Raw genomic sequence first — 14,929 nt, 5'->3', positions numbered from 1 at the left:
AAGGGGGAATGATGGCAGGAAGAACATAAAAAAAAGACCTCTAAAGCTCCTAGCTGGGAGGTTTGTTGCTGGGTTCTTTGGCAGTAGTGGGTTTAGGCCAACAGAAGCAACAGAGATGCGCATGTGTGGAATCTCCTTAGGCCGCCTCTTCCAGGGTTGTGATTTAGCTGATGCTGAGCTGGGCAAATCCTATTAGTTTACCATCGTCGGGAATATCTGAGCTTTCGACACCAGATGCCTAGAACCAAAGAAAATGAGATGCTATGGATGTTTAGAAATAAAATTTCAGGTAGCCATTAAAACTGATATAGGAACTATGGGAAGGTAGGCAGTCGGGGACAGGTCCCTGGGAGACAAACAGGAGGCAGATGAAGGTGTCTCTTCCAGAAAGGATTGGGGCTGGGCACAGACCTAAAGTCTAATGGGCTAACAATCTCTCCTGAGAGTCAAGGGCCTCGAGTAGCAGGCTTCCTGGGAGGCCACTCAAAGCGAGACTTCAGCCCAGGGCCTTGGAGGGGCTAAATGAACACAGTCCACTATATTTTAAAATTCTCATCACCCAGGGAACATGAAAGTTGGTCTGCAGGGGCTGCTGGTGTATGAAAAATGTAAGATGGTTTAACAACGAGAAAGAGATGAATACCAGTTTGAAAGTGACAGATCGATTTGACTGAGGTTCTTCCACAATTTTCTGCAAATTAGCTGCCACTGTAATCAAACAAAGTAATGAGAAGCTTAGTAAATCGTTTCAATCATATTTTTAAGAAATTAAATGGGAGTGTAGAATCTTTTATGTATAATCAAAATGGAAGCAGAAAGATAAACTGCTCCCCAAATGAAAGTATCTTTTAACTCAACTCCAAGTAGCATAAAGAAATTTTGAATCATTGTCAAATTAACTTTAAGATGCTGCATTAACTTACAAAAGTTAAAGAAGTATGATTTGCCTGTTCATGGGACAGAAAGCCTTAGACTGGGAGTCAGCAACTATGGCCTGTGGCCTGTTTCTCTTCTGCGTGTAAGCTAAGAATGGTTTAAAAACAACAGAGACAGGACCACAAAGCTTTTACTATTACTATCTGGCCTTTACAAAAAAAACAAAAAACAAACAAAAAACTGTGCTGAATCTTTTCCTTCAGTAATATGTACATATGGCCTGACTGTATCTTTTCTTACTTTCCACTTTTTCTAGGATTAAATCTCTACAGATTTCTGCTTACCTCTTAGCTCCAAAAAGGTAGAGTTCATCCTCTAAAATGGATTAGACATGGCCAAGTTTACTTTAACTTGTGACTTCTGTCATCACTTCTACCGGAGTCTCCCAGAGACCTCAGTATGCCTTCACTTACTATCATCGAAGGTCACAAAAGCAAACGCAGAGGTGAAATTTTCTTTGTAACTTCAGCCAAGCCAAGGACCATTAGACATGCTCAATGGAATCAAAGCCTGGCTTTCTTAATCCTAAGTTCACAGACAGAAACACAGGGGCACGAGGGTAGAGCACAAAGTAGTTACCTATTACTAAATCTCTTCCATCAACCAGGCCAGCAGAAATGAGTTCCTGAGACACGCCCTCCGCCGTATCTGCAAGGACAAAGAAGGTGCTCCATTTCTTGTGCATGCATGTCACTGCTAACTCGCAGTGCAGGTATTGGCACTGCCCAACTTTTGCTGCTAACACAGAATCGGGAAGGCAGGTGGGGGTCTTCCTCTCAGACACAGGTTTTTCCTACCACTGGGATTACTTCAAGTGAATAATTCTCACAAGTCTAGCTAGAGGGCAGAATCAGCACAACCAGAGGCAAATAACAACTCGATATAAGGATAACTTTCTACATAATGGTGTAATTTAGAAGGGTTCAGGACCTTGTTGGGAAAGCATTTGACAGTGATGTTGAAGAAACGCCTATTCTGAGGGCAACCCTGGACCGGAGCCCAATGAGCTGAGACATGAGGACGAGCATGCAGCACCTCCAGGGCTAATAAAATAGATGACTTTTTCCAATTAAATCGTGAGACAGATGTAATCTCTTCTCTTTGGGGACCATACTCCATGTTTTTTGCTAAAAATCATTTTCTTTTTTATTCTGGTGGGCTTTTCTTCATATCTAATTATTCCAGGTGGTATAATCTGAGCAATGGCTATAATGGGAAACAAAAGACGAGGACAGAGTATCTCTGATTAACCTCAGCTCTGACTGACTCAGAGGTGCTATCTTCTGAAGATTGGACATTGAGCCCCTCAGAGGGAACAGGAAGACCTCTGGGGAGGGGTTGTGCACACACCTGTACAGATGATAAGCAATTTAAATTAGTTCTCTAAAATGGGACTCTGCCTGGCTTTTAAAAAGTAAAACAGATATACCTTCGCAACTGTTCCCTTTAATAGATGCTGAAGATACTGAGACAGCAGGGAGAGTAACCGTGACACACAGGACAGGTATCTGCTGGCCACTTCCCAAGTCTGAGTTCTGAGTAACAAAGGTAATACACCTTGATCTAGAGAGAAGTTCACGGCCAAAGACTGTGCATGACAGGGCTCGTGACAGGGCTCGAAAGAGGAGAATGAAAGCCTAATCTTTGTTATTGTTATGAAAGAGATCCACGTTCAATGATAAGAACAAGAACTTTGCACTGACAGATTTGGGTTTGATTTCCAGCTATACCTCTGTCCAATTTTGTGAACTGCAAGTTACTTCGCCTCTCTCTAAGCTTTGATTTCATCATCTATACAATGTGGATAATAACCTTTCCTTAGGAGCCTGTTTTGAGAATTTAATGAGCTAATGCTTAGTAAATGCCTAGCCTATGTAAGCAGTACATTAGAACTTCATTGATTACTGTTTGTATTAAACGGCTGACCTGTGAACAAAAACTTAACTAATAGCCTATTGCTGATGGAAGCCTTACTAATAACATAAACAGTCAACTAATATAAATTTTGTATTTTACATGTATTATATTCTGTATTCTAATAACAAAGTAAGCTAGAGAAAAAAATGTTAAGAAAATCGTAAGACAAAATACATTTACAGTATTTACTGAAAAAAATTCCATGTATAAGTAGACCCACGTAGTTCAAACCCATGTTGTTCAAGGGTCAACTGTACTAGATTTTCTAAATGAGGTTTGCAGTAACTAAATTGCATTTTTACTTTATTCATATGTCCCCTTTAAATCAGGAACATTCTTATCACCCTTTAACAGCAAAATTATCTAAAAGACAAAAACGTCACAACACATTTCATTAAATAAAGTAGAGGGTTTTTTTTTCAATGTTTTTGATGCCTCACCTCTCCCAGGAGTGAATTCGAATCGAATATCATTTAGTTCTTTTTTTGAATTCCTATGAAAGAAAATAGAATGTGTAAAATTAATTTCTGAATTTACCCATACAAACTCTGCCAACATATACTAGGAAAGCTGTGGCTCAAGAAAGATTATATGATTTGTCCTAATGAGCTCACATTGCAGGGCTCAGAGCAAGCAACTCAGAGTGATCATGTAATTAATTGTCCTATAACCCTTATAATTTGTGCCCGCCATTGATGAATGTAAAAGTCTCATGCTTTTGAGGTGATCCTTTTATGTCCACTCCCATCCCTATTCCTACTAAGATGATCACATAAAACCAAGAGGAAAATCTGTATGAGCACAGGGAGGTATGATTAAAATGATAGAGGATGCCCTTTCCACCCTTATCTCTACTTCCAATCTCCTATGTCTAGGAGAGACCCTATTCAGACATATAAGTGGTGAGGGACAGTTATAGCAATCACTCGCTATGTGCTGAGATTAATCAGGCTCCCGGGAAGTTCCAGTTGATGATGGAGAAATCAGAACATTATGTCTAAAGGTAGACATGCCTGATCACTTAGGATCTAAATCTGTTTTATCTAAACAATGGAGAAAGCTTAGGTCTATCTGACAAATATTTAAAGATATTACTGAAATGTCCTTAAAATACAGCTCCAACACAACTTGCCCCAAAGTGATTTCTTCCCCTTGCACTGCCTTCTCTGTGCATTGAAACACACAGGTGTATACTTTTGTTACGTATACTACCTGAAGTTTGTTTTTAGCTATGTTAGCACATAACACAAATCAACTTTCACCCTAAATTTGATTATCAAGTGAGGCTTTTCATTTTCTCTTTCTTGGTATCCTTCCACAATTTCTAAGAGCTCCACACATAGGCTGCTTACTACCTAATTGTTCAATCTATTCTTTCTGAAAGCTGACTAAAATTAAGATTGAATGTTCAGCGCCACTTCAGTGATTTAAGTGGCACACCAAGCACAAACACCTTCAAAGGGAACATTGTGTCAACTGGACTAAATCTCTTCTAGTCATTTAACTTCAAAGTCTTCATCAGTGAAAATAAGAATCCAGCCTCCTCTTCCATAAACAGGACTGCAACATAGTCCGTTATAAAAAACACCCTCGCAAAAAGCTAACTATGACACTTACAAGTATCTTCATCAACTACCTGAAGCACATGTCAAGTGGTATTTTTGTACTATTAACTGCTATAAGATTTCAAAACAAATTTTTAAAAAGAGACAAGTGGTATTCTTTATGTACAACTAAAATAGGATGAGATCATCAAGACATTCTATTAATTCAGAATTATTTGAGATGAGACCAGGTATACCGAATAGGCTTCTGTAAAGGAAAGGTAACCAAATCTGCTTTTTTCACATCTATGACATAATTTCATTGCTCCTAGTGGTAAATCAAAACATTCTTAAAACAGCTCTTGCTGTCTCTACCTCTATGGTCATACTGAGAAGATGATTAGAAATTCATATGTGGAAGGAAGAATGAGTCAATGGTAATTCATGAAACTCTTCTGAAAAATGTTACTAATAGTTAAAGGCCTGAGCCATCTCAGGTGATACTTTTAAAACTATTTTTTTCCCCTAAATTAGATAGAAGAGACCTAATTATTGCAATATAACTGTTACAGCTATTCTGACAAGAACTCTCTGGAGTCCTAATCCAACTACCTGCAAAAGGAGAAAAGGTTAAAATGAACAGATCGCCACCTAGGGCACTTCCTGTGAATGATCCTGTCAGGGCCTCTCTATGTGCCCCCACCAAGAAATGGAACACGCTATAAAATAGAGAAAAAGACCACAAATTTGTTTGTTGGTTTTTCCTTTCATCTTTTAAGAACAAAGCCTTTATTTATCACAAGCAGAAAGAGCTTCATTCTTGGGTTAGCTGTTCTCAGAGTCCAAGGTCACAATTACAAGGTGAATTTTCAGATAAACCAACTAGAATGCTGCTTCCCTGAAAATTGTTTCTCAATTATCGAACACACAAATCTAAATTAGTTATGCTGCAAATGCACATATTTGTCACTATTAGTGGAGAAAAAACTCCAGTTGAGCTGTTAATATCCAGGTCCTCACACTGTTGCCGTTATTTCTGAGAGAAATCACACACCTGCAAGCAAAAAGCTCCTGATGCTGCGAGGACATACAATCCTATCTGGTTACTCTCAGGTATAGACGATGGGAACAAAGAGGAACTTTCGAAGACAAAACAGCACATTCGGAGTATTCAGAAAAGAAAAGAAAACAAAACAAAAATGTCAACTTACCTTAATCTTAGTACTAGACTGATGGGGATCTTGGTTTCTTGTGAACCTGCTCCTGAAGACAGAGCCTAAAAAGCATTGAAAGGTATAATAAAGTCATTGCCTAGACTATTAAGCGTGGAGGTGACTAATGGTCATCTGTAGAGGAATCATCCACTTGGCAGCAATTTTCTTCATCTCCAGTTGAGGCCATCCTAGTCCCTAGGGCATTCCCTGCTGTGGGAGGACATGTACTCCAAGGCAGCAACAAGAGCTGAATGTTAGCCTGAGTCAAACACAATTAGAAAGATAATTCTCAAACCCACATGAAATTCTATGCATAGCCACATTTAAATCTTGTTATTTTTCAGGCCCCTGTTCCCCTCCACAAGGGTGAAAAACACAAAGCTGGGTTCTTCTTCCCTTTAAAAAATCTGCATCATATGGCGACACACAGGGTCTAAACTGGCTGCCCCTTCAGGAAGCCACCCAACCTGGAGATTCCAGGTCTCTTAATGCCTAAACTAATCCTCTCTGCATCCTACACAGCCATCCCTTGCTTACTAGAGGATATATATTCTATTTCAGGTGTTTATAAAATGAATCCAATCTTGCTATCAGTTTTCATAAGACAACTGTATCTTTTCCCACATAATGGGCAGAAATGAAAAGCTTGGGTGATGAGAAGGTTAAATAAAGTTAGCACCATAACTAACTGGAAGGGCTCAGAGCAGTGGTCTCTAAAGGCAGAATACCACTAGCATGTAAAAGAACAAGTGAGAATTTCCATTTTTACTTCTTTCCATCTAAAATGTTAGGAAAAAAGTGGAACTTCTATTATTTAATTAATAAATAGACTCTGAAACCCTTACTCTAGCCATGGAGCATAAGGCCACATGTTACAAACAGGAGTTGAGTTTTCTTGAGGGAAGAGTGGGAGCTACACAGCATGGGAGGTTTCCAGTGCTGCCTTCGTTCCCTCGGCTGCTTTCAGAAATTCGTGTGTGTCCGATTATGTGGATTTATAGATTGCATTACTTCATTTTAATAAAATCAATCCTCCCAAAATTGACAAATATCTTAAAAAGTGTAATATAAGAAAATCATAGTTCAGAGAGTGTATTAATAATACAAACTTAAGTGAACAAAAAGAAAACAGAACGGCTGACATTCTCCTAGTGTTAAAATGAACTTTGTCAGCTACATTCTGAGGTTCAACATAATTATCATCTAGTAAAAAGCTGACAAGAAATTAACCCCCAAATTTTTGATACCTGGAATGTTTCCATCATTAACTTATTTTGTTGCTTAAAAACCTGTGTGACCCTTGTAAAACTCTCTTAACTGTATACGGTTAAAAATGTGAAAATGGAATTTCAAACTTGTTTCAAACTCTACCAAGACATCAACCTTATTACACTGGCTGTGTTCCACCTGACTCTGCTTTCTCCAGCTACTCAGAAGGCTGACCATGGAAACGTGTCCCTGCTTTACCTGAGCTGTTTTTGCTGGCTCTTCAGTGGGTGGGAGAAAGACCGGCGTTGGCTGTGCAGGTTGAGGTAGATGAGCAGAAACCTGTTCAGGAACTTGAAGTAAAGTACCCACGGGATCAGTTGTTGAGAACAGCTGTAACAAAAGCACACATACTGCAGGTCCTCAGATAATGGCGTTTCATTCAACGTCACTGAACCTCAAACACTATACACTCTTTTTGTTTGGCTTCCTTCACTTAGCGTAGTTTTCTGAAGTTCAGAGCTATTGATGTATAGCAGCAGTTCACTTTTTTCTTCTTCAGAATAGCAGTTCATTGTATCATCTTTATTTTTAACTACATCTATTCTATCCCCTTTGCCCAGCAAAATAGCACCTCCAAAATACAGATTTAGGTACGTGATACATAATTATAGAAGCTATGTTTTTCCACATCTAGGGACCTTCCACTACTTATAAAGAAAATCAACCAATGATTCCTTAACATATCTGAAATGTTTTCCAAAATGGATGTTATAACTAACATAGACATATGTATTATTCTGCATGTTTGGAATATTTCACAAATTTTAATTACATAACTTGGAGGGAAAAAATCTGATGTTAAGTTAAAATCAAGTTAAACATTTTCAAAATTGTAAGTGAGTTAAAAAAAAAAAAAAATCAATGCGATGCCCAAAATTTAGAGTTACAAGAGAAAAAGAATTAACAGGGCAATAAGAGAGGTCTAATAGCTAATAATATATATAGACAAAATCAAGGAGACAAGGAAGTAAAATTATGTGTTCATTTAGCTTCACATAGAGAAACTGAAAGTTACGCATTAGTTCTGGATTTTGACAGAAAAACAGATTAGTTTTGAAAATATTAATTATTAACACTACTTCAAAAGGACAGTTCACTTCCAAATTGTAAGCGCAGATGTGTTTACCAATAATTAAGATAGAAGGGTTATACAAAGCAAAGTAATGAGGATGTGAAGAGATTGGAACCTTGTGCAGTGCAGGTGGAAATGTAAACTAGTGCAGCCACTAAGGAAAACAGTATGCAGGATCCTTAAAAAATTAAAAGTAGAATTACCACATGAGCCAGCAATTCCCTTCTGAGTACAGACCCAAAAGAACTGAAAGCAGGAACTTAAACAGATATTTGTGCGGCCATGTTCATAGCAGCTTATTCACAAGAGCCAAAAGATAGAAGTGACCCAAGTGTCCATGGATAGATAAATGGATAAAAAATGTGGTCAGTACATGCAATGGAATATTATTCAGCCTTAAAAAGGAAGGAAGGAATCTGATCCATGTTACACATATGAACATGGAGGGCATTATGCTAAGTGAAATAAGGTAGTCACGAAAAGACAAATACTGTATGATTCCACTTATATGAGATATCTAGAGTAATCAAATTCAGAGACAGAAAGTATAACAGTGGCTGCCAGGAGCTGGGGGGAGGAGAGAATGAGGAGTTATTAATTAACTGGTACAGAGTTTCAGTTTTGAAAGATGAAAAAAATTCTGGAGATAGATGGTGGTGATGGGTGTACAACCATGTGAATGTACTTAATGCCACTGGACTGTACATTTAAAAGTGGTTAAAATGGTAAATTTTGTCATGTGCAGTTTATCATAATTTAAAAAACAATAAGAAAGTAATGAACATGAGAATATGAGTTTGAGCACATGAGAGTTCATGTGGAGATGTGATTTAGGCAAAGAAACAGGAAAAGATTAAAGAGAAAAACATCTGATAATCTGTAAAATACCTCCTTATTCAGTTTCAGAGAAACTAAAAATTAGTCAAGGTAGGTTAAGTTAGAGAGAAACAATCTTAAAATTCTCAGTAATTACAAGAACAAGTTATTTCCTGCACACTGCATGTCTACCTCTGGCCAGCAGAGGCTGAGTTAGGCATCATCCTCACTCAAGGATGCAGGTCACCATGGCAGAGACAAGGGAACCCAGGGAACTACGGAGTGGCTCCTCCTTCTGCTCATGTTTCACTGGCCAAAGTAATCGCCACGGCCATGCATACCTTCAAGGGGCAGGGAAATGCAATGCTACCACGTACTAAGGAAAAGAGGAGCCAGAAATCTTCAGGAATAGTAGTTCTAATATGAATTGTCAGATGTGGCCCACTATACAGAGGTACAGTATTTATTTTCAGTCTAACCAATAAAATACTTTGTATACAAATCCTGTACATAATTGTGTACACAAATGGCATTCTATGCACACAAATGAAGTGGAAAAAATAGTTACTTTTAAGCATAGTGGCAAGAACAAATTGGTTTAAGAACAAGACATGTGTGCCATTAAACCAAATGCTGAGCTCAGAATGCAGATGCTGCCAGAGAGAAGAATGTATGACACGCTATAACCAGAAAATGACTAGTCCTTCAAGTAACAAGCATAAGGCAGGCCAGCGCAACAGGATTCTGTTTAGTAGGATTCCCTATCACACCATGGCAGTAACTACAGACAACTGCATCTATCTGATAAGACAAGAGGCTGGGGGAAAAATCCAAGAAAGGTGGCATATGACACATTCCTGGACAGATTAATGCAAAAAGACTACTTTCCACTCCAAGCAGCCTAAACCAAAACTATAATTCATGCAGTCAAGCGAGCAAGGAAGAACACTGCGGGGGCCCTTTGGTCAATTTTTAAAATGAGTACAATGGCACCACTTTACAGCAAAGATCCATTCAAACTCAGAATCTTTCTCCCTGATAAAACTCCATCCGTATAAATTTTCATCACATTTTAGGCACATATGAAAAAATGTGCTTAACAGTAAAACCAAACCAAAAGCAGATATGCTTTAACAATTCAAAAATCACAGCTACTTACCTCAGAATTTGATAATTCTTTCACTCGGGGAGACTAAAAGAAATACAAAAAAAAGAGGTTTGTTAACTCAAAACGCAGATTACTAGTAGTCAGTTCTAAACTGCATGGAATGCAAGTCAACTCTATCTCATTTTCATACATATATTAACTAACCCGTAACTCTAATTACAGTTTTCTAGAAAAAGACACTGTTGTGATACTATTGCATTCTTTGTCCAAGTGGCCTGTGATGCACGAATGTACTTATGGTAGCTGAAGAGTCACAACTTGAGGTTCATAAGCCAACATAATGGGACTGTTCTCAGACAGTAGGGAGATCACATTCTTCAAAGTACAATTCTTTCTACTAATCAACACATTATGCGCATAATACCAAATGTAAACCTTCGAGCTAATTATTCAACACATTCTCAACACAGAGTAATTCTGATTATGGGCTTTAATGGAGAAAACTCTAGGGCCAAAATTGAAAAACCAATTATAATTTGCCATAAGAAAATCTAAGCTAAATTTATTCAGTAAATCATAACAGTAGTAATTCTGGATACAAGACACTGGAGAATACCAAAATCAACACCCAAACATACCCACACACACACCTCAACATATCTCCAACCAAATATCACTTTATGGTAAATTCCACCAAGTATGGATTTAGATTACTTAAAAGGTCAGCTTAGGTTTTGATTTTTCTCTTTTTAAAAATTTTTGTCAGCATTTTATTAAGGAGAATCGAGGTTCAGGTAATAACTAATGTACTGCAACAGTATGTGGCCAACCTATAACCTTTTTTTTAAAACTGTATTTGGAGAAAATTACAAACTTACAAAAAAGTTGTTATAATAAGAACAATATAAAGAACAGCCTTTACCCAGATTCACCATTCACTCATTAGTCTTTTTTCATTTGCTTTATTTAGATGCTCATTTTCTCTTTTTAAATATATATAATTAATCAATCATATTGTTCCTTCACCATTTGAGAAGTTGCATGTATCATAGCTGTTTACCACTGAATAGTCATACTGTCCTTCATAGCCTTTTTCATTTTTCTTCCAGTAGAAGATGAGTGTAGGATCATGTACTACAGTTAGCTGTCATGTCTCTTCAGATTTTTTATATCTGGCACATGAACATTTTTGAAGAATATATCCACCCCCCCCACACACACACTTATTCAAATAGAATGCTAATTTGTGGTTTGTCTGATGTTTCCCCTTGATTTAGACTTATTACATGAATTTCCAGCTGGATTTCCTCATAGCGATTAGTCCTTCCTAGGATATCATATCTTTGGGACTCACATGTTCATCTGCTTGTCATTAGTGATGCTAATTTTAATCATCTACCCAGGGTACTTTCTAATTTCTCCAGTATGTAGTAACTATTCTTTCCCTTGCAGCTTATAGGCAATCTATTGGGAGATACTTTAAGATCATGTAAATATCTTGTTCTCCAAAACTTTCTTCTACATTTAGCATTTGTTGATGACCCTTCTCTGATTTAATCTTTGTGACTGCTTTATGATAGCTGTAAAATGATAATTTTCCCTCTCCAATACTCCTCAACATTACCAGTCAGCACTGGTAGTTCACTACCATGAAAAACCATCCCTTTATCCCATTTATTTATGTACCTATTACTGGTACGAATTCATAGATTACAATTTTTCAAATAATTTATTATTGCAGTTAATGATTTTGACGGTAAAATTCTAATTTGGCCAGTGGGAGCTCCTTCAACCTGGCTTCGGTTACTATGACTTTTTTTTAATAAAAAATATTTTTTTCTGACAAAAGAAGATATTCCTGATTCATCTTGTATATTATCTGCGTAAGCCCTAGAATCAGCCATTTCTCCAAGAAGCCCTCATTCTTAAAAGCAGGCAAAGTTATACCACTTGCCCACTACTCATCCCACAAAAGATTCTGAGCAGTCAAGGCTATGATGATCTCAAACATTATTTCCCATACACATTGGAGATGCCAATAACATGTATATTAGGCTACTCAAGGTTGTCAATCAGCTCAATGATTCTTTTCATTTTTTAAAAATTCTTTTTTTCTGTTTCATTTTGTAGTTTCTACTGCTAGCCTTAAAAGTTCATTCATCTTTTCTTCTACAGTGTCTAATCTCTGATGCTAATCTCATCCAGTCTATTTTCCATCCCAGACATTGTAATATTCTAGAAGTCTGATTTGGTGTTTGTTTTCTATTCTTGGGAATGAGTCCTAACAATCAATTTGAGGCATCGAGTTTAGGCAAGAGTGATGAAACAAACTAAGCCCCTTGTCTTTACTGCTTCTAGCAAGTGTGCGCACGTGCCATCTAGGATATATAAATTAATGAAGAGATACACTACTACTCTTCAGATAGGTTAGCAGATCTTAGGGACAAAGATTTTGTTAGTCTTTCAAGTTCACTAATCTTTTCTTCTGCAATGCCTAATAAGCAATCAGTCCTACTGGTGTATTCTCTTCTCAGACACTAGAGTTTTCATCTCCAGATTTGGGTCATTTGTATAAACCCTAAATATTATCATATTCGAACAGACCTGCCAATCCACTTTTCCATGTAAACTGGGCTCTTGTTGTTAGTGAGTTGTTCAAAAACTTCTGTCACTAGCGCTTACGTTTTTTTATATTTTGGGGTGTTAAGCTGAACAGAACCACAGAATGTAGTATTCAGACAAAAAGACAGAGCTCTAGCTAATGCATATAGTTTAACTGAAGTTACCCTGAGTTGTGAAATTGCTGCTTTCCCTTCTTCACTTTCTTCATCAAATTCATCATCACTCCACTCCCAGCCACCATCTTCTGTCTTATGAAGACGGCCACTGGAACCTGGTACTCTCCGAACCTGCTCATTGGAAGAGATGTGAATTATGGTAAATGCTTGACATCTACTAACTAGAAAAGTCAATCATATTTTCCTCTCCTTTGCCACAGTAAGCAAATAATCGTTTCCCCCAGAAGTGTCCTCCACCCCTCACTTGCTCTCTGTTCACAATCTGCATGCTTTCTTTACTCACAACCACTGACTTTCCCTATATTTCCATATTCTGAGCCTGAACATCATCCAAGTTCTTATGTGAAGTCACAGGTTAAATCTGGTTTCATGACCTGAGACATTTAAAAATAAAATAAAAAATAAAAATAAATAAAAAAAGGTTTTAAGCCCTCCAAATAAACCTATAAAGATAAAGAATGCTTTTTTCTTTTTAATTTTTGAAATCACAATTATACCTGTTCGGTTTTAAGAATACTAGAGCTGTGTAAGTTTTAAGAAAAACACTTCCCTTTCATCCTTTTCCCCACAAGCAACCACTTTTCAACTCACTTTAGCTTATTCTTTTGGAATTTATATTCCTCTCTCTATGTAACGTGTTCTTATTATTACCCCTTAATCTTTTTTTGTTTGGGCTTTAGGAATTAACTATTGGACTTCTCACTATCAAAGATGAGAATTTAACCCTATGATCAACCCCCTACTCTTTCTCATGATATATTGTAATTTTCGTTAAATCAATATTCAGTGTTTACATAATATGACTATATAATTGACACAGCTGAACCTTATTGTACATTATAGTTACTTTTTTTCCCTGCATAACATTGTTTCCTTGGAGTTCCTATTTGCTTATTTCTATGTACTTATGAAATGTATCCCCCATTTCTCTCTCAGCTATGTACATCTTCGTTCACTACACTAATCTACATTAGGTATTTTGTATCACTATCATCTTGAGGAAGTCTCTCGCCAGAATCTCCTGATCTGCTCCACCCTAGAAAGGTTTCACAGCAGGTCTGGTACTTCAGATCTCACTCTACCATCATCCAGAAGACCATGCTCCCTGGATCACATGACTTCCCTGTTCTTAGTTTAAGCGTTTCTTCCACTATTAGCATGGCTCATTACCAAAGCCATGCATTTCTGAACATATCTAAATTCCATCTCCAAATTTCACTTACAGTTTGCCTGGTAAAAAAAAGTCTGGGTTAGAAGTCATTTTCTTTGATAATGTTGAACATAACTGCTCCATTGTGACCTGGCTTTCAGGGGTGCTACTGAGGTCTATGACTCCTGATCCTGTCTGTGATCTTTCCCCCTCCTCTGGAAGGTATAGGATCTCCATTTTGCCTCCGGTATTCTGAGCCATCATGGTAATGGGCCTTAGTGTTGGTCTATTTTCATTCACTGTGCTGGGTCCAGGGGCTCTTTCAATCAGGAAATTCATGACCATCAGCTTTAGAAATTTTTCTAGAATTACTTCTTCAAAGATCTCCTTTCTTCTGAATTTTTGTTGTTGTTGTTGTTGCTGTTGTTGTTGTTAGTTCTTTCCTGGAACTCTTTTTACTCAAATGTTGAACCTTCTCAAATGACCCTCTAATTGTTCGTCTCTTTTCTCTACTGTTATCTATCTTTTGGCCTTTTGGCTCCGTTTTCTAGGAAATTTCCTCAACTTTATCCTACAGCCTTTGGATTGAAATTTTTCATTTCTTCTATAATGTTTTCAGTTTCCAAGAGCTCTTTGTTGGTGATTGTGCAATTCTCTAAATGTTTCTTTTTCTAAGTGACAGCTTTACTGAGATATAATTCACATACCACATACAATTGATCCATTTAAAGAACATAATTCAAGAATTTTTAGTACATTCAGAATTGTGAATGATAAAATTTTATTCCACAACAAAATTTAGATTATTTTCATCATTCCCCTCCCACCCCCAAAAACACCCCATACCTATTATCAGTCATTGCCCATTTCTCTACAATCCTTCCAGTCCTCGGCAACCATTAATCTACTTTGTTTCTACACGTTTGCCTACAATGGGCATTTCACAGAAATGGAACTAAATAATATGTGGTCTTTTGTAATTGGCTTCTTTCAATTAGCATGTTTTAAAGGTTCATCCATGTTACGGCATGCATCAATACTTTCATTCCTTTATATTGCCAAATAATAGTCTATTATACAGATACATAATACTTTACACATCTGT

The 14,929-nt window shown here is 37.3% G+C and overlaps 1 protein-coding gene across 1 annotated transcript in view; it reads right to left on the bottom strand.

The window, feature by feature from the left end:
* Positions 1-6: 6 nt before the first annotated feature.
* The window catches only part of OXSR1 (oxidative stress responsive 1), a 76,842-nt gene continuing 61,919 nt past the window's right edge, over positions 7-14,929 (bottom strand). Inside the window, exons 11-18 of the mRNA XM_006910781.3 lie at positions 12,663-12,785; positions 9,928-9,960; positions 7,079-7,210; positions 5,609-5,673; positions 3,294-3,346; positions 1,516-1,584; positions 644-708; positions 7-238 (exon numbers count right to left, since the gene is read on the bottom strand). Coding sequence (XP_006910843.1) covers positions 164-238; positions 644-708; positions 1,516-1,584; positions 3,294-3,346; positions 5,609-5,673; positions 7,079-7,210; positions 9,928-9,960; positions 12,663-12,785 — 615 coding nt within the window. The 3' untranslated portion in view covers positions 7-163. The remainder of the gene's footprint in view (positions 239-643; positions 709-1,515; positions 1,585-3,293; positions 3,347-5,608; positions 5,674-7,078; positions 7,211-9,927; positions 9,961-12,662; positions 12,786-14,929) is intronic.

Source organism: Pteropus alecto, unplaced genomic scaffold (genome assembly GCF_000325575.1).
Source record: "Pteropus alecto unplaced genomic scaffold, ASM32557v1 scaffold354, whole genome shotgun sequence".
NCBI lineage: Eukaryota > Metazoa > Chordata > Mammalia > Chiroptera > Pteropodidae > Pteropus > Pteropus alecto.
The sequence above is the reverse complement of the archived record's forward strand: the minus strand, read 5'-3'. Positions and strand labels throughout refer to the sequence as shown.